Source organism: Zeus faber, assembly GCF_960531495.2.
Source record: "Zeus faber genome assembly, chromosome: 8".
Classification (NCBI taxonomy): domain Eukaryota; kingdom Metazoa; phylum Chordata; class Actinopteri; order Zeiformes; family Zeidae; genus Zeus; species Zeus faber.
Genome location: NC_137195.1, coordinates 18,466,471 through 18,487,001, shown reverse-complemented (window position 1 = coordinate 18,487,001; position 20,531 = coordinate 18,466,471). Strand labels below are relative to the sequence as shown.

General features: G+C 42.7%; 1 protein-coding gene across 1 annotated transcript in view; it reads left to right on the top strand.

Annotated features, from left to right (window-relative positions):
* Positions 1–20,531, top strand: part of ascc3 (activating signal cointegrator 1 complex subunit 3) — a 126,055-nt gene that overhangs the window by 38,064 nt on the left and 67,460 nt on the right. Inside the window, exons 9-10 of the mRNA XM_080005073.1 lie at positions 14,270–14,473; positions 14,886–15,026. Coding sequence (XP_079861199.1) covers positions 14,270–14,473; positions 14,886–15,026 — 345 coding nt within the window. The remainder of the gene's footprint in view (positions 1–14,269; positions 14,474–14,885; positions 15,027–20,531) is intronic.

Below are 20,531 nucleotides of genomic sequence, written 5' to 3'. Positions count from 1 at the left end.
GTGTGTTTTAAACTGAAAAATCACTCCAATTTACACCTCAGCCGACAGATGTGGCCCATCTGGAACAATGATGGAGGACGACAGTTTGTCGTTTTAAACCCATGTAGTTTCACTAAGGCTGGCACGGTCTTGAAAGTTTAGTTGTTTCATTGTCATACACATAATTGCGAAGAAACAATTGAATTGTGTTTTTTGTTCATTGTTTGTCACCATCATAGTATGAGATTATAGTAGTGTAATGATACACATCCACCATGAAGAAGGCAGACCGTTAATTTGCCTCAATGCAACCGAGTGAAACGCAGGTAATTCACATTTTGTTAGTTGCAACATTTCTAACATTGGCTTAAAATTCCCTGTAAATGAGAAATTAGAGATAGAAACACATAATTATTGAGTCTGGATGGTTATGCAAAATGTTTGCAATCCGCAATTATGTCATCCAGACAGCTCAGCATGACAGTATGACATGGGAAAAGATGAACGGCTCCAGTCTGTGATGCAACTGCCGGTGCCCCATCAGGAAGCTGGCAGGTCAGAATCTTTGGAGATTTGTTAAGCTGGTCTGAGAGTCACAAAGTTTGGTGACATTGACCAAGAGACCTCAGAAGCAGATGTATAGTCTGACCTGTGTTCATTTGAAGTAAAAGATTAGACCGCTCACTAGATTGACCATGTGCAAAAGGATGGAAAGTCCCGCCTCCATTATTACTGTAGAATCCGTCCAAATATCATCACCTTCCAGATACTCAGCATATCATGTGTTGGTATTACCCCCAAAAACACATGGTAACTATCTTCCTATTTTCCCTAATGCCCTTTTTGGGCTTGCTTGATCTCTATTGGTTGATCAACTGTGACGCACCACATGCTAACCCAGCGCATTTCGGGGCAGCCTAACTTTGGCCAGACATGAAAAACATTGGAAATTCCTTTTTTCGTCCAATATACGATTATAGAAGATTTTAAAAAGCATTACATTAAAAACATTAAAAAGTGGAGGCTACTTGGATCCACCGGCACAGTGGGGAAAAAAAAAAAAAAAAAATGTCACTCACCAACTCGCAAAACAGGGCAAACGGTGATCTTATGGCTCCTTTGGTTCAAACATGCAGATCAAGATCATCCGTCCATATTCCAAGTGATGTGAAGTCACAAAAAGGAAACCGTTTTGATGTAATAATGTATAAATGAACCTGGACAACACCGGTCTTCTTCGTGTTATAAAAAACTGTGGCGAAAGAGTTGAAGTCACTCCCGTAAGCAATGTTTTAACGCAACAACAAATAAACACCAGAAGCAAGAAATGTCACTTCTCTGTGAAAATCTAGTCTCCCTTTTGTTATGGAGTATGAGAAGAAGGCAGCAGGAGCTCAGTTTTATTGCAAAACTGGCAGCTGGAGGCAACGGGCGGCAGGGTGCTCCCAGAAATAACCAATTCCCAGAATGCTAATGGCTGGAAGGACCTCGCCAATTGCATTCTGGGAATATTTTCAATGGGTATGTTTTCATGTGCGAGATCTGAAATGGGCCACTTTCTTAAAAGCATCATTGTTTAAATCAATAATGCAGGAAATTGGACATTTTAGGAGTTACAGAATAATAGAGGCTCATGCTACTATAGTGAGCATGAACTTAGAATGAAAAAAAAACTAAAAAAACTTGAACTTAGAATGAAAGTATTAACTTCAATTATGCAATTTCCAATATTGTTTATAAATGATTCAAATATTATTTAAGAAAAACACATACAACATTATTTCATTTAATGTGTACAGCACTGTCCAAATGTGACCATTGAAAGCTCTAATTGTGTTTCCAAATGTGTATAGTATATAGTTAGTATATAGTAGTGTGTATAGTTCTGCAAAAATCTGGAAACGGTTCTAAAACTTAAAAGCCTTATTTCTCAGAACTTCTCTCTTCAAAACCTGAATCTTTAATAAGTCACAGCTTCCGAAATACTTGCCTGACTTCTACCCTTTGATACGATGCGATCATTAATGCAAATGGCCCGCACGTGTGTCAATTTGAGCGTGTCAGCACCGGGCTTTGTCAGGATGTCTGCATCCAGGCCGGGTTACGTGTACACACTATCGTCCCTCTCACTGGGAAGGAGAACACCAAGGCTGTAATGGCCACAGAGTGATGTTCCCCCTTAATGGAAGTGCTGTAGCACTCAGCCAGCTGTCAGTTGACACAATGACCTGTCACTTTGACTGACAAGTTGACCGACACACACTTGTGCAGAGACGCACGCACGCGCACACGCACACACACACACACACACACACACAAAGATCACACTATGTGCATACTTTTACACATACACACGTTCCCCCATCCTCCAGCAGCTTTCTCCCTGGTGGGGGTCAGCCGGATGGACAGACAGGTGTTCAATTCCCCCCTCGGTGGTTCGGGAGAGGTAAGGCCAGAGGACAGAGATGACTAAAGCAAAGTCCAGGCCCATCTTCGTCTTTGAAAGTCACCGCGCCCATTGCGTCCGGTACGGCGGGCTTTGTAATCCATCATCACAGCGGCACAAGTGAATATCCAGCGGTACAAAGGATGGCCCTTTCTCATGTAAACCTGGTCTTTTGTTGATGAAGTCCTTCCATTTGGATTCCTCGGCTGTTAAGAGAAGCCTTTTCCGACACACTCGATTTGTGTAACTGTTCACTACCCTTAACCTTCCTGTCACTCATCCTAATGGAAGTCGTCACAAACAAGGGTCACATAACCGTGGTTAGTATCCATTTGTTTACGTGGGCCTCCTTTGTGCTTGTATGTGTGTGGGCTTGCAGATGAGTCCCCCAGGACAGATTGATAGTTAATGGTTTGGTCTTGCCTCTGCAGTTGCTTTTGTAATTTTCACAGTTTTAAGATGGGATTCTGTATGTGTCTACGCATGTGTGCGCACGCAGGTGCAACCGGTGTGTCTCAGGACTCTCAGAGTGCAGCTCCCTTTGATGCCTGTCAATTGCAATTTTCATCAGTGGGGTCCTTCATTACTTGACTATTAATGTGTCCATTAGACACACAGTTATATGCGCGAGTGCAGGAGTGCAATTTTGTGGGAGAAGCATTGTGTATGAATGCAAGATGTTTACGCTTGGGCTTTTTTGCGTTGACAACAGCCTTGTTCCTCCTTAATGCAGTCCCTTGGCGTTTTGCTACTCAAGAACCAAGAATGAAACTAAATGCACTTTGAACACTTTTTCAAGGGATGTTGTAAGTAACTTGCTTTAATCTTAATTATGCCTGAAACACAGTTCCCAAACCGTAAGAATTGAAGAGGCTATGTTATTCATCCTCACATTCAACGTTGCCTGCGGAAACTTGCCTTGCAAATCAGTATTTCATGTTGTTTGTGGGTGTGGTGTACCAATACTGTGTGAGTGGCAATACTGTGACTACACACAAATGTAATGTGGTTGTGCATAGTGTCTAGCAAACTTCAGTATTAAGATCACTGTCTATCCCTGTGTACCAGCTATAAAAAATGAAGCAAGCTGCCTTTTGTAAGCTAAGCTTAGAGGTGGCCCAAACTGGGTAAGGATCACCTGGAGCAGTTCACAGTCGTTTGTGCTTGTTTACATTTTTTTGTTGTCTTGTTTCATTGATTTTGCAGGGATATGGCATCACTTTGTGAGATGATCATTTTTATATATTTTTTTAAATAATTTTTTTCTTGAGTGGTGCTCACCCTAAGTCAATTCACTGGCATTAAATTAAATCCACTTTTCACATACAACACTCAATATAATATAAGCCTATATATTTTCTCTTACAAAATAATTCTGGGAATGTGAAATTATAATTTGCTTATGTGAACCTTTTCGTAATGTCATCATGTATTACCCAATAACAACTGTAAAACCATTAAACAGAATATTTCCTCATATCATGTTACCATCAAAACCTCATACTGTGACATTCCTAGCTTCTGTATCTACACCATTAGTCGATTTTCCAGACATAGAAAAGCTTCAGCTCAAGTTAAGCGTGGTCACTTGGTCTTGTTCTTTTTCTTCAGCATGGAAAACTTTGCTGCATCTACAAACCCCAATTCCAATGAAGTTGGGACGTTGTGTAAAATGTAAATAAAAACAGAATACAATGATTTGCAAATCCTTTTCAACCTATATTCAATTGAATACGCTATAAAGACAAGATATTTAATGTTCAAACTGATAAACTTTATTTTTTATTTTTTTGCAAATATTCACTGATTTTGAATTTAATGCCTGCACATGTTCCAAAAAAGCTGGGACAGGGGCATGTTTACCACTGTGTTACGTCTAACTAAGGACACTAATTGTTGAAGCTTTGTAGGTAGAATTCATTCCAATTCTTGCTTGATGTACGACTTCAGTTGCTCAATTGTCCGGGGTCTCCGTTGTCGAATTTTGCGCTTCATAATGTACCACACATTTTCAATGGGAGACAGGTCTGGACTGCAGGCAGTCCAATCTAGTACCCGCACTCTTTTACCACAAAGCCACGCTGCTGTAACACATGCAGAATGTGGCTTGGCATTGTCTTGCTGAAATAAGCAGGGATGTACCTGACGAATACGTTGCTTGGATGGCAGCGTATGTTGCTCCAAAACCTGTATGTACCTGTCAGCATTAATGGTGCCTTCACAGATGTGCAAGTTACCATCACAGATTTTGAAGCTTTTGAACTTTGCACTGATAACAATCTGGATGGTCTTTATCCTCCAAAAACAATTTAAAATGTGGACTCGTCAGACCACAGCACACTTTTCCACTTTGCGTCGGTCCATCTCAGATGAGATTGGGCCCAGAGAAGCTGGCGGCGTTTCTGGGCGTTATTGATGTATGGCTTTCGCTTTGCATGGTCGAGTTTTAACTTGCACTTGTAGATGTAGCAACGAACTGTGTTAACTGACAATGGTTTTCCGAAGTGTTCCTGAGCCAACGTGGTTATATCCTCTACAGAATGATGTCGGTTTTTAATGCAGTGCCGCCTGAGGGATCGAAGGTCACGGGCATTTAATATTGGTTTTCAGCCTTGCCGCTTACGTGCAGAGATTTCTCCAGATTCTGTTGTATTATTATATACATGACATTATGGACTGTAGATGAAATCCCTAAATTCCTTGCAATTGTACGTTGAGAAACGTTCTTAAACTGTTGGACTATTTGCTCACACAGTTGTTCACAAAGTGGTGAACCTCGCTCCATCCTTGCTTGTGAACGACTGAGCCTTTCGGGGGTGCTTCTTCTATTCGCAGTCATGACACTCACCTGTTTCTAATTAACCTGTTCACCTGTGGAATGTTCCAAACAGGTGTTTTTTGAGCATTCCTCAACCTTCCCAGTCTTTTGTTGCCCCTGTCCCAGCTTTTTTGGAACGGGTTGCAGGCATCCAATTCAAAATGAGTGAATTAAATAAAGTTTATCAGTTTGAACATTGAATATCTTGTCTTTGTCCTGTATTCAATTAAATACAGGTTGAAAAGGATTTGCAAATCATTGTATTCTGTTTTTATTCACGTTTTACACAACGTCCCAACTTCATTGGAATTGGGGTTTGTAACACTTTGGATCGCAAACTTGATTGAAGTCTTTTACACAGGTGTTTTGCATGGATACACGGATGCAAAACACCTACAAATGAATTAAACTTTTTTTTTGGAAAAGGAAGATGGAGAACTTGATGGAAAAATAAGTGAAACGCTAAACTAGTTGGGGGTAAATAGGTCTCATCAATTTCCAGACTCTTCTGAATGTTCAGGTACCGGTTGGATTTTTCCTTTTTCCATTAAGTGGGATGAGTTGGATTGGAGTGAGGATGGATTGAGATAATTTATCTCCCTCCTGGGAGCTAATTTCCTGTAGAGGAGGAAACAATTAATTAAGGAACCCCACGGAGGAGGACGTTTTTGTGCGGTTCCGTTTTACAGCGCTTTAATCAATGAAGCCTGGGTTTTATTATTCTTGTTATTATTGTCCACTCTTTAGACCGATACAGACTATCCTGTTAAAGACTCATCCTATGTCACATGATAAGATGTTGAATCCTCTCAGGCACCATCTCTGTCTTCTCTCATCTTCTCAAAGAATTGTTTTTCTTTGCCCCCCCTCCTTTCCCCTTAGTTTTCTGCCTGTCTAGCAGGCAGACTTCCACCGTTCATCTCTGGAAAATGTCCCTGTGTAACTGATAGCTCCAGATTGATATGGAGCCTCTTCTGCTGAGTGGTGTGAATTAGTCCAGGTGATGTGGCGTCCCTATTCATTAACTTAAGCCCCACAACTCTGAAACAAAGTGCCTCGCCCATCTGAAGCGCCCGTGCACAATGGCTAATAAGTCTTTACTTTTACTTTCTATTAGGGAAGCCTTTGAAAGGCAGACTGAAAATCTGATGCTATTTTTTTTTTGTTTCCATTTCCTCCCTTTCCTTCCCTCCACACCCATCACCACCAAGCGCAGATTGTCATTTATTGAAAGCTGTAATGGGGGAAACGGGGCTGCGCCCGGACTGGTGTGCCTTTAATAGCTTTGTGAAACATTAAAAGTGGGGAATTTATTAGGGTGCTTTTTAACTAATGAATCAGGGCTTTGGCGTCCTTCTCTTGCCGGAGTGATAAAAGCCTTCCTAATTTATCTGAATAAATATGTTACGGAGTGTTGTGTGAGTGCAAGCAAATGTTGCAACTGTTGTAGTACTTACAGAACCAATCACACACACACACACACACATGCACACACACACACACACACACAAGTCAGTGTACTACTGCCTTCAAAAGCTAGTAGTGGTGGTAAAGCAGCAGTCGGAATGTAGACATAAATCTGAAAATACACACACATACACGCACACACAGTTTATCTGATGCGCTTCTAATTGATAGGAAACCTCTTTCAAAGTTTTATCACAGTCTGAGATGTGACAATTCCCAGAGGGGAGCAGTCTGCAGTGGGGAAGGATTTAAGAGTGCTGAGAGTTTGCCTCTGTACGGGGATCCCTGGTGGGGGGTTTTGAAAAACAGAACGATGAGCCGCTGTTTCCCGCCAAGCTCAAATTGTCCTTTTCCCTCCTGCTCACGAATAGTTATTTGACACTTCTCTGAGCCTCTCTAAGCTCTTTAATAGTTATGATTTATTTTCGGCCCTCATGCATAAAATGGTTGAGCAGTCATTTTTTCATTGTGGTAAGAGTCACTCAGAGGCATAAGGTGAATAACCAGAATAAGGTCATATTTTGTGTTAACATTATTTTGAAACACAAAAGTGTTTACATCTAAGTGTTAAATGTGTTGGCATTATTTTGATTTCTTCAACTAGTCAAGTTTACATGGCCCATTCATAAATGGAAATATTCAAATGGATTGGGAGCAGATAAAGTGAGGTGTCCATTCTAGCCTTCTAGAATTTCTTTCTAGAGACTTTCCTGACTTTCCTATTTGGAGCAGGCATTACAAAATGTGCTTACATGACAGTTTTATAATTCAAAATATTGTCCTATTCAAATTCCTAACTTAATTGTGCATGTAATCACACTTACTGAGAGCTGCTGGACATAATGCAGCACTAAGTTAGCTTTTTTTGAGAACAACATGTGATTTTCTGTTTGAAGATGGCTCTAGCCCGCTCAGTAAGCTCCCATCTCCACTCTTCCAACACACCTCCAGCTCAAAATACAATGCCAAAACATGTCAGACACCAAAGGCTGTCTGAGGTGTCAAGTGGAGAGGTGCCATTTTGCACTCACAGCCTTCCACAGGTGGAAGTAATGGGAGAATGCGCTCTACGGGAGCCGGTTGTTCAGGTATATTGGCTTACAGTCCCCCATCGTCATTTTCCTCTTTTAATATCCCTCCACTCTCCAAGTGGTTCTGACACAATGCGGTCCGCCGACCGATATGGTGAGGTAAAAAAAAGAAAATGGTGGAGCGATATACGATTCATAAATGATCCACCTTAATTGCATTTCTTAATTCAGTTTTGATGCAGTCCTTCCTGGAACACAGGGGTGTGTGTGTGTGCGTGTGTGTGCGTGTGTGTGCGTGTGTGTGCTTGCTTAAAGTTGCAACCTTGACACGAAAGAGATGGAGAAGGGAATAGGGGAACAACACCTTAAGCCTTAAAGGGACATGAAACTCCGAATTGTGAATTTGCAGTTGTGTGGTACCATTTCCGTCGACTTCCCGAAATGTTATCATTAAATCTCAAGTGATTCCCTCCTAAAAAACATCAGATTTTTGTAATCTGGATATAACAAAGCAAAAAGACAATATATGTTTTTATCTGAGTTTTCATTGCAGCAAAAGCCAACTAACAGTTCAAAATACGCCAAATAGTTGCTGTCTGAACTGCAGAATTATTTGACGCATCATGGGGAACAGTCTCAAAAACCATGACATCATGTGCTAAACATGGACAAACTGCATCAGCAAAAAGGCTCGGTGGTGACAAGTCAAAGCTCAGTGACTGGGATGGAGGGGCACTTACTGTAACAGGATATTGGATAAATACCTCAAAAGTACAGCCTCAAAAATGATTGAATCAACACCCCTGTGACCCAGTCTCAACAAATACTACACATCCTGAGCTTCATGAAGCCATATTTCCATCATATTTATGTTATGGTAGGGCTGCCATTTCGAAAATGCTTCTATTCAAAGCCAGCACACAAAGATGCATAACCTAGTGGAATGATTTTCCCACATTCAAGGATAATAATGCTCCCACACGCCAGCTGAATAAATTCAAGTGGTTTCATGAACTCCAGGACAGGTTGCTCAACCACCTACCATGGTGGTTGGCTCTACCACCTGATTTCAACATCACTGAACCTTTACGGGAAGTGCTGGAGTGAAGGGTGCGAGGAGATTTGAAAGTCTTTCATCCCTCGCAGAACTGCTGTAATATCCCACTACACTGTTCGCCAGCATTCCAAGAAGAGGGGGTGGTGTTATTCAAGGATTACATCTCTAAAGAAGACAAATTATTTTTACAAATATGTGTTTTTTTTAATGCTATGTTGGAAGATAGGTTGCTGGGTGTTGTGAGGGCTTTCTTGAGGCTCATTTGGGTCTACTGCTTTTTCAGCAGGTGCTTGTGGATTAAGTGATGGATTGCCCCCCCACCATCCAGCCTTCTCCCTCCCTTCCCCAAAACCACCCCCACCCCCGCTTCCTGCTGCTCCTCTGTGGGGAAATGAATGAGCCTCCTGTTTGCTGCATCTGCATCTCACTCTGTCAAACTCCACCATACATCTAGTGTGAGTGTGTATGCATGTGCGCTGTGAGTCTGTGTGCATTTTTGCATGTGAGGCTGTGCGTGTGCATGTTTGACCAGGTCATTTTCTACTCCGCGCACAGGCTTGGAGCAGGCTGATAAGCTATTTGCTAAAACTGGCAATTAAAAGTTGATCAGGCTGTCAATTCAAATGGAATGAAATGGAACCAGAAAGTAATTAAAAGGATAGCGTGAAAACGACAACAATTATATCTCTTAGCTTCCCATTACCGATGCACAGAGGAATTTAATTAGTTTAGCAGCTCCGACAGTGACTCATACAGTAAACATGTAGTAACAAACAGTGACCAAGTCACCAAAACACAGCAGCCCCTTCCTTCATTTCATAAGCAGACAGGGATGCCGCTAGAGAAGCAAATGGTCAGAGACTTAGGTTTAACATTTGGATATTGCTGTTTAATCATTTTTGCAATCTATGTGGGTCCAATTAGTGTGTTTTGGATGGTGTCTAGATCGTCAGGATATTCCCAGTCCCCCCAGTTTAACTATATGGCTGTAGACTATGTATCCGCTCTGTTAATGAGCATGTCAGCTTCCATCTCACTCGGCACAGGCTGGTCGGGAATTTTCTCTCGTACCAACTTACAGTATCCTACCATTCAGGATGCAGATACACAAAGAAATGGATTGCGGCAGCTAATAGCACCATGAACGCCCATAAAGTGTTGCTGCTGAGTGGAGTTGCCTGTTAAACTTATTATCAGTCTTAAATAAATATAAAACATGTGTATATGTACATATATGTATACAATATATATAAAATCTATAATCTATATTTTTACTTAAGAAATTGTAGTTCTCACTGAATTCTAATACTACAATTTAGAGATGATGACAGTTGAGAATGAATGATGACAGAGCTGTCCATGGTGCTGCGGGTTTGAAAGAAGAAGGAAGAAGAAACAGTCTTTATTCGTCACGCAACACACCACACTACAACACATGCTTGCACACACACACACACATGCACATGCTTTTGATGGTGGCCGGTGAAATGGATCCTCTGCCTTTGACCCATCCTGGCTTGTCCTTCCTCCGGGGGCACAGCCAGGAGCAGTGGGCAGCGTACGTAGACGCGCCCGGGGACCAGGTGATAATTGTCCATCGCTGGTCAGACGATGATGGGTGCATGTTTTTGAGGGGGGTCCTTACTGACGTGAGGTGGAGGATTCCCCATGTGAGCACGGGGAGAACATGCAAACTCCACACAGAAAGGCTCCTATTTGGGAGATAACCCAAAAACCCAAATTGATCCGTGGTTCAATGCCAATTTTGAACACGTTTGACCAACTTTTAGTTTTCTTTTTGATGTCTTTTGAGTTTAATAGGAATTGTAGAACCATTTTGTCAACGTTTGTAACGCCTTATTTGTACGAAAAATTATTCACAGTTTCAACAAATTGCTTTTGGAGTGCGTTTTCAAAACGACCACGGACTGCTGCGAGTCCTGAAACCTACAGATGCTGTGACAGTAATCTATCTCCACCACTAGGTCACGGCAGACGGTAATAACTTCACTGTAACCGGTGTGGCTTTTAGCACCAGTGTTTATGAATTGGACGCTATTTGCAACGAGGCTCATTTGCATCTAAAGGAGCCAATTTTGCACCAAACGCATGCATAATACCTACCGTTTGCAGGTGCTTTGTGAATTAGACCCTGCTTATTTTGTTTTCTGCACTGTTTTAGCGGTTGTAAAAGCCGCGCAATCGCTTTGAGTCTTCTCCGAGTTTCTGCACCTTTTTCTTCCCAAGTATTAGTTTCTAAAAGCAAGGCAACAGAATCAATTTAGAACGACCCGTGCATTCAAAATGCAGAATGACAAACTATAAACTTCCTCCATATGCCGTGCGCATATCCAGGATCTGAGGGCGCTTTATACCGCAAAAGGTGTGAGTCGCGATGGAGCCAGCTGGATTTAGAGATGGCTTCTGCCCTAAACTCGAGACAGCCGCTCTCATTAGAAACTTTATTTAACCCTGGTGCTGAAAGCTTGACCGTAGTGCATGCTTCTCTATTTGCCAGCACGGCTCGCCAGCATATTTGCTGCCGGGACTCATGTATGGGGGCTCTTGGTTGAACATAGACAGATGCCTGCTTGTTTTAATGATTTTGATTTATACACAACACAAATTTAGCAATCAATTCCTGGTCCAGCGTTTGAGCTGTTTTGGTAAAACTGGCAGCAGAGATCAGATTGTAAGAAAATAAAGTAAAACAATGACACTTAATTAATTGAGTTGAGTAGGTTTTTTTGTGGGGAGAAAAACAAAACCAGCCCATCCAGGCTCTGGATGTGTCCTTTTTTTTTGAATTTCGATGTGATAGAATCTTACCAACTCTTGTCGGCGTAATTGACTTGGCATCTCGCCTGCCGATGTCAATTAGATTTTCTGGCAAAAAGTGGAGCTTCAGTTTATATGAGTTAATGTGACAGTCACGAGGTCCACCCACTGACAGATTGATCTGAGATCGGTTCACAAGGTTAATGGGCATCTACTTGCTGGTAAAAAACAACACACAACTTGGGTATGATGATAGATTCTTTAGAGCAGCCTAGGTCATTTTACCTCGATAAGCACCACTCCCACTCTGCAGTGTGGTGGGTGCATATTTACTAAGAGCTTCTTGACATGTTTTTATTTTTTCAAATCTGAAAGAAAATATTTTCCTGTGTTAAGAAAATGAACGAGACGGAATATCTGATTTGTGTGTTCAAGAGAGAAGCATGTAGAAATTATTTTTCAGTGTGGATTCTTTCTTCAGTACATGTCAATGGTAAGAGATCTTAATATGGTTGATGCCTTTGTACTATTTGACAAGAGCAAAGGATCTTGAAAGGATCTTGAAATATTTCTGATTCAGGTGTGAGGAAGAAATTGCCCTCACTCACACAGTGCGTTGAGATCTGAAGGATCTATTTTTTTTCCAGGACTTGGAATCAATTTGTTGTTTCGATTCCAGTGCTTTCAGTACAGAATGATCAGCAGTGGGAGGACCACTCCAGTGGCGCTGCCGAGAGCTTCTGCAAAGCTTCCCAATTCCAGTTTAATCTCCAGAGCAGATCGACTCCATGTTAACAGCTGCATGATACCCATCGCAGTACAGTAACTACTTCTCCCGACGTAAATGTACAGCACACTCTAGAGACTGCATTTGGCAAGGACAGGCTGCATTTCCAGTTGGAAGAAGCATGCACATGTATTAGCATAACAATGAAGTCAGAAATGTTTTTGAGGAAAGATGGGCTGAATTAAAAAAAATCCTAAAACCATTAAATGATGGCAACTTCATATTTACAACATGTATACTTTACCGCAAGGTGAGCATTGGGGCAGGAATACATTTGCATGAATTAGCATGTTTAAGGAGTGCAGGGACACTGGCTCCTCGTTACCAACAGACAAAGTCGATAAATCAAAATGAGGGCCGAGCTGATTGCGGCTGAGCTTTTGCCTCACCACAGAGACATGGTGGACTGTCTAGAGTAGCTGAGCAGGAGAGCCTTTAAAACCCAGGAGGTCCATAATTCCAGAATGAATATTTATTAGTAGTCATTCTACGGACTTTGCCTTGGGGAAAATATTTGGGTGGATGGCTGTCGCTGTTCATACGGAAAGCAAGAGTTATTCAGACAGTCACTTAGACAAAAGTGGAACCAGACTAATGTCCATTCCTGTTCGTTGAGTCATTGAATTAGTGGGATGGTGCCTAAGTGAGGTTGATAATAGCCTAGTTGGTATTTGTTTGTTTCAAGTGTTAGCGGAACGAGCAGACAAATGATATAAAGCACTTATAAGGTCTAGGAGGGGGTGTTGATCTAAATCAACGTGACCGCTGCTTCTTGCACCTGTTTAGATAGATAAACGTTTGCCTCTCCTCTAATTGGGCTGCACTTCTGCAGCACTCTGTGATGTAAAACGCACAGGAACATCCTGTGTGCCATAGGGGCCTCAATGGCCCCTGTGCCAGACCCTTACGATGGTATCCTGCCTTAAAACCGCATTGCTCTGATAAATTTCCTTTTTAATGCATTAATAACGCCTTCCTCTCTGCTGTGCTGCGTAGTGAGCCGGAGCTGGGCCAGCCCGCGGGGGCCCACTCCCGACACCCTTCTCCCCCTCATGCGCACCACACCCACTTACTCCTTTGCCTGACATGCCCTCTTAAATTATTTATTTCTTTGAGTGTTGGAGCGAAAAGGAGGGGACGAGGAAAGTGATGACATACTTCTAATGAATCCTTGAATAAATTATATTGCTGTCTAAGCTCAAGGCATCTTCAACCACCTTTGAGTTTGGGGGAAAGGTGCAGAGTAGAAATGGAGTGCCAAGGAGCGTGAGAGGACAGTGGGAAAAGGAGAATCAGCCGCTGGATCATTAGCTACAACTAGCGTTTTAAGTAAGGGTGTTTTCTTGGCTGAAAGAAATGTTTCAGAGTGAATAGTCCTTTCAGAGGAGGAAATGTCTGGCCTTTGCTGTGGTTAATGTAAATGCATTCAGTCTTTGTACCTATGTGAAGCTTTTGAGCTTGCCTGTGTGTGTGTGTGTGTGTGTGTGTGTGTGTGGGTGTGGGTGTGTGGGTGGGTGTGTGTGGGGCCCTGGATGTCCTTCAAAGGGGGCATTTCTCTACTCCTCAGAGGTACTGCGAGATAGAGGGCTGCCACCCACGCAGTGTTGCCATAGTGAATAGCCCGGCAAACATGATTGACAACAGTTTCCACCACTCACATGTTCCTGTCGCTCCTGTGGTTCTGACATTTTTTCCTCTCCTGCAGCGGCCCACTTCAGCCGCCTGTAATGGATGGGTCACAAGAGCCAGCTTGTCGGTCATGCACACAAGATCGATGTCTGCTGATCTTACACTTCTTTGGCAGCCTCACCTAATTGGCTAAAATAGTTTTACTGTTCTTTCCCCAGGCCGTAATCTCGATTAAAAAGTAACAGCCGTTCAATCATTTCACATGTGTGTGATGCAGATTGGGCAGCTGGTATTCAAGGGAATGGAACGTCTGAACAGGATCCAGTCCATCGTCTTTGAGACGGCCTACAACACCAACGAGAACCTGCTGATCTGCGCCCCCACCGGCGCCGGGAAGACCAACATCGCCATGCTCACCGTTCTTCACGAGATCCGCCAGCACCTGCAGCCCGGCGGAGTCATCAAGAAGGACGAGTTCAAGGTTCTGCCATGCCCACAAACCTGAATCACACATCAAGCACGCACACAACTGCTTTGCCACCCGTGTAAAGCCTCGAAGACACAAGCGCACACTCTCGCAAACACACCCAACGTGCGTCCCGACATTAACGCCCAGCCAGTGACGATAGCCCACTTTTCATACATCACTATTAAACTTTCTCCATCCAAGTGGCTGGCATCATATTTCTCAATAAATAGTGATTTGTGCTGGTTGCCAGAGAACAAATGAGACCACATCGTTCGCTCATTTATCATCAGTGTGTCCTTCCACTCCCTCTCTTCACTCTCCTTCGCCCTGTATCCCCCCCCTCCCCGCCCCCCTCCTCTTCTCCCCCCATTTCACCACCTCTTCTGCCCTTCTCCCCGCTGTCGCGTTTTGTGTTTTCTGGTAGGTTGTGTACGTGGCCCCCATGAAGGCCTTGGCAGCGGAAATGACACGCTACTTCAGTAAGCGCTTGGAGCCACTGGGCATCGCCGTCAAAGAGCTCACTGGCGACATGCAGCTCACCAAAGGAGAGATCCTTCGAACGCAGGTAATGTCTGTGTGCCGCTGGTGCTGGTGGTTAGGAGACACACACACACACACACACACACACACACACACACACACACACACACACACACTATTTTCACTTCCACACAGGCCCTCATACCTAAGTCACTGTTTATGTTGTGTTTGTTCTCTGGCACCCCCAAGTGGCTCTGGTGGGGGGAGGTCTCTCTCTCGCTTTGCGTATAAAAGCTCCGCAGAGAGAGCTGACGGTGTTGGTTATTGTGAGCCTGACGCACAGTCCAGTAAACCTCTTTATTTCAGAACAGAAATGCACCAACTTAGATATTTCATCAGAAAAAGAAGAACGCCGGTGCGCAAACAGACACGAAACACACTATCAGCGCCCGAGCACTTTGAGTTGGCTTTGTCTGGGCGGTTCCTCTATCTGGCCGTCGCTCGCCCCCCGTTCTTGGAAACAGAGGACCACCACAGCAGCCGCAGTTCACACCGTGCGCGGAATTCACTGAGTCATCTACTGCAGTTCACTTTGCTCAGGCCTCCCCCTGAGTCATCCACAGGGTGACCCGCAGGTTAGAGGTGCTTCCTCACGGATGAAGATGAGAATAGTTTTTTGTTCTTTTTTCTTTCTGGCCGCAGGGGATTGGGTGTCTTTTTGTGACTTCAGTGGGTAATTGTTCAGGCGTTATCTAGTGTTTCCCTGCCACTGTGAAGTTATTGAACTACTATTTACTTTTGACATCATACTTTTTTTCCCCCTCACCCTCCCTTATCTCTAAATTTCCCCATGCCGCCAACTGTCTCCCTTTTACTTTTCGTCTCCTCTCCCCCTTATTTATCATCCTCAGTTCCCTGTTCTCATCTAAGCGGCGATTTGTCGACTCTTAACTGTTTAGTTGCCATGGTGACAGAGGTTGGCCGTTAAGTATAGACACGATATACGCAAATAATCTGATTTAAAACAGGCTGTATTAGTCCCTTTGGACTTTGGCACTTGTATTTAAGAGAGAGGGAGGGAAAATACAAAGTGTGAGCCGAAGAAAAATAAGTAGCACAATTTATTTGTTTTTTATTCCATCAAAGGAATTTAAAAAGAGTCACTTACGCTCAAAGTGTTGGTGAAACCTTGGAAAACAGCACTTTCATTCAAGTGATTGGAACAAAAGCTTTTCAGTCAGTCTACATCTTATTTTCTAATTGTTTTAACTTTTGTAATGCTTTTTACTAGCCTGGCATCACTAGAGCAATTCCCAAATGCGTATTAGTCTGGAATCTCTCAGTTCATTTTCAATTTCCAAGGGACATAACCAAGGGGCGCAGACCAAAATGTCTCTGGACGCAATTGGATAAACCTAAAACCAATTGGAGCAACTGAACGCGTGACGTAGCGCGGAGCCAGTTAGTTGGTAAATTAAACTTTTACCAAATCCTGCCCGAAGTACGGCAAACAAATATATTAAAATCAATTGAATCAAAGTTGATTTAATAACACAGGTTAATGCTGAAGACGATTGTGTGTCATCCGCATGTGGCATTTCGGGGTCAGCATTTTCTCACTTAATTTTATTTTTTCTCTCATTTGTTCCTGAACTAGGTTTGAAAGATACAATGTTAAACAAGACCAAATTGTTTGGTCACACAGAGACGGTGCTGAGAATAACTGTTGATGAGGCAATTACAATCTGTCTTCATGCTCAGTTTGTCAATCAATGACATGTTTTTTTTGGGGGTTTTTTTCCTCTCTCTGAGAAATCAATGGATTATTCAATCAGTTATCTTCCGGTAATCAGCAGCAGACAAAAAAAAAATAGGCAATTTGATTTTTTTTTGTCTCATTGAATTTTCTCAACTCCTAGCGTGGTGCGAAAGCCCCGCTGAATAGAAGCTTCCACTTGTAAGGGAGAGAGAGAGCGGGACCATTCTCAGACTTGGCATATATCTGGCATCCAGATTGTGTGTGGATACGATCGAGATGGATTGAATTCACACCTGCCGCTATCGTGCATCCCAACATGCGTCCCCAGTGTCCGCCCGAGATCCGTTCTTTTAATCGCGCTGTCTTGCCAAAGTAAGGTGTGCCCTTTTCACTTTTTTTTTTTCCTCGTTCTGCTTTGTTGCTGCTTTTTCGCAATGGAAACGTGACTAAAATCCTACACAGTACTTACATGAGTGAATGCTTTTTACTGCGCGTCACAAGCGCCGTATTCTGCCGAACTGTAGCACTCCTTCTGTCCTGAAGGTTTTCTGTCGTCCATGCTAGTTTTATCTGTTTTAACCAAACCCCCCCCTTCTCGCCTGCCGTGGGTGCAATCACACCGGTATTCCAGCTGTGTGGTTGTGACACATTTCAAGCCCATCTCCTGGCCCATTCTTCTGGTCTGACCCAGTGGCAGGGTCAGACCACCGACTGGCACTACTGTACACACGGGTCTGGACAGGCAGTTGAGGAGGGGCCTGTGTCAATCTAAGTGCTCTCCCTTTTCCCCCCTACAGTGTGTGGATATCTGTGTGCATGCTGTATGTCAGAGGGAAAAGAATGGGGATTATTGAAAGGAGACAGGGGAAGACGGACTTCACAACTCGACCTTCATTAGATGTGGCAAGTTTCCTCTCTTACCCACCCTGTGCAGAGTGGGTAAGATATTCCTATAATGCATTATAGGATGAAAGAACAGGAGACAGAGAGAAAGACAAAATGCAAAAAAAAATGAGACGAGCAAAAGAGGGAAAAAAAGAGGGTATCAAGTTTGAATCATTCTCACATCGTATAAAAATACAGACGTTACCTGATAGTTTTGCAACCGTAATACACCTCTCCAGATTAACTGGAGCTGGCCTCATTTTATAAGAATGAACCACCATTCAGTTTTCCCCCCATTTTTCCTTTGTAATATTAAGTCCCACAAGGCTTAGAAACTTAGAAAAGTCTAATCTGCGCAACCTCTCTAGAAAAAAAAAAAAAATCCAGTTCCTTTGGATTTATTAAATATGCCTGTTCCTGGCTGCCTTTTCTGTCTCACCCCTCATCGTTCAGTCTGTCAGGCTTGATTGAGAACCTCAACCTCCCTCTCAGATCAGAGTCGGCCTCTCTATCCCTCTCGTGGTCTCTCTCTCTCAGTTCAGATTTGGCATTAAAATTGAGATTTTTAAAACTGTACGAGGATCAGGTTGTGATAGCGTTAAGACTGGAGTGAATGAGAGGTTCATAGACACTTTAAAAGGGCTTTGGGGATAATTAGTGGGGGATAAATTTAAAGTGGTGACGCTACTATCAAGAGGAAAAATGGAGAGCTCGAGGATGAGGATGCTGGAGAAGTTGTTCGTAAAATGGGACACTTCTTATATTTAGGTTTATTTTTATATTTCCCCCTTCGCAAGATCTGTTTTCAAAACCTAAAGTTGGATGGACCTAAATGGATATGGACATTGTGATAATTGTTTAATTTATTTTGCAGGAATACAAGATAGTTTCACAATCATGTGTCAGCACGCATTTGGAACATGATTTTCTTCAGAAAAACATTATTAACTTCATTGGTATTCGTCTGAATTAATTAATAATACATTAATAATAATAAAGAAATAATAAATAATGTATAAATAATAATGTTAAATAATAAATAATAAACTACAAACCAACCACAAACTAACTTATTTTTATTTTCTTAAATCGACATGATCCTTTTGACCTAAATGACCATGTAATTTTCCATATTTTTGAAATATCAAATCCTTCTAACTCATATAACAAACTGTAACATTAAACATACAGCCAAATGGTAAATTGTTGCCTGTTAAATTTAAGGTTTAAATGTAAAGTTACAGCTACAGATTAACAGGCCAGGCCACAAATGATTTCGCTCCTACCCCACAGTATGAGCACGTAAGCAGGAACAGTGGAAACCACCATATGGAGAAACACGTTGAGTGGTATTATCAGTTTTAATTAACTAGCCTTTAATTCAATTAACCCAAAACATTTGAGAAAACAGTGCAGCCTGAATGTGTCCCTCTTATCTTATGCCCTCTTAATATTCACTCAACGCACACTGGAGCACAAATTGGCACACACACGGATACTTCCACATTCAAGACACATTGAGCTATTGGAAATGTTTTGATGTCAGACTGCTTTGACAAGCCATTAGTCTTATACATATCGGAAGACTGAACAAGTCTCTTCGACGTACCCCCTGCCGTCACCACCCCACCGTCCCTTCCTCCCTCACCAACCTCTTCCTCCTACACCCTTCTCTTGTCATGGCTGCGATAGTTACCATGGAAACAGCAGAAGGAGGCTTGGAGTGCTGCTGGCATGTGCATTGCAGTGTTGAGGCGGGTGACATTCTGGAACTTTCCAACTCTCTTCCACCCTGCTTGCTGGCCAGTAAATATAAGTTAAGGAAATCAAAGGAGACCCTCTGAGACAGCCAGAAGGATAGACGGTTTGACAGACACGCAGATAAGCAGAGTGTCAGGGAGACGGGGAGAGAGAAATCCTGTAAGACAGACGCATGAGTAATTCGGAGGTAAGTGCTTCTAGTTGGAAAGACCTGTCATGGCCCATGTTCTGCATGGCTACGCACATCACTGCCACAGCCCCCCCCCCTCCCCCCACTCATTATGACCATTGAACAGTGTCTAAATTAGCTGCACCTATCCGAGTATCAGTCAGGCCTATGCCATGATCAGGCTGTTTTTTTTTTTTTTTGTTTTGTTGCATATAGACTGATTGGAAAGTCATCTGCAAGAGAGCATATGAAAATCAAATACCCGTTTGTAGTTTGCAGAGATCCAACGGATTGGTCTCATTTGTGTGTAAGAGAAAAGCTCAATGGATTAAAAAACACAGTTGAGTCAAACAATGGCCAGTTTTCTGTGCACCTCCTTCTGTGTATTTATGTGGTAATTAAGAAAGCACTTGGCAGCATAGTGTTTGCCAGGGCTTCCATTTAGATTAACCAGCAGCTACAATTAGGAGCAGACACTTCCCTTTTCTGCAAGTCTCCAATGGCTGGATATATTGATTTTAAATGCAAACTAGGGAGGATTTAATGAACTGCTTTTACACAGAGTGTTTAATAGAAATTTTCACACTCCCAGACAGGTTGCCAAACAGCCCACACACTATTAATTATACATTGTTGTATTTTTCTATGGAAAACCAGATTGGAATTGCACAGCGGTAATAGACTCACTCAGTGATCTACAAATAAGGGGTCTATTAATTACCGATATTGACATCCACCAGTTGAAATGTGATTTTACAGACGTCATAGCGGGTGGCTGGTTAAATGGGCGAGCGTAAGCTAGCACAGAGTGCGTTTTTCATGTGTCTGTTAATGAAGTCTGTCGTGGACCCGTGGCTGCATTTAAAATGAGCCGGGCAGTGAGCGGTGGGCCTGGATAAGCAATGAATCAGTACTGCCCTTCTCTTCATTACTGCCCTGGTAGTGGAGGACCCCCTGCCAAGTGCAACAGCGATCAAAGTCTGAATACATACACTTGAGCGTATAGGCTAGAAATA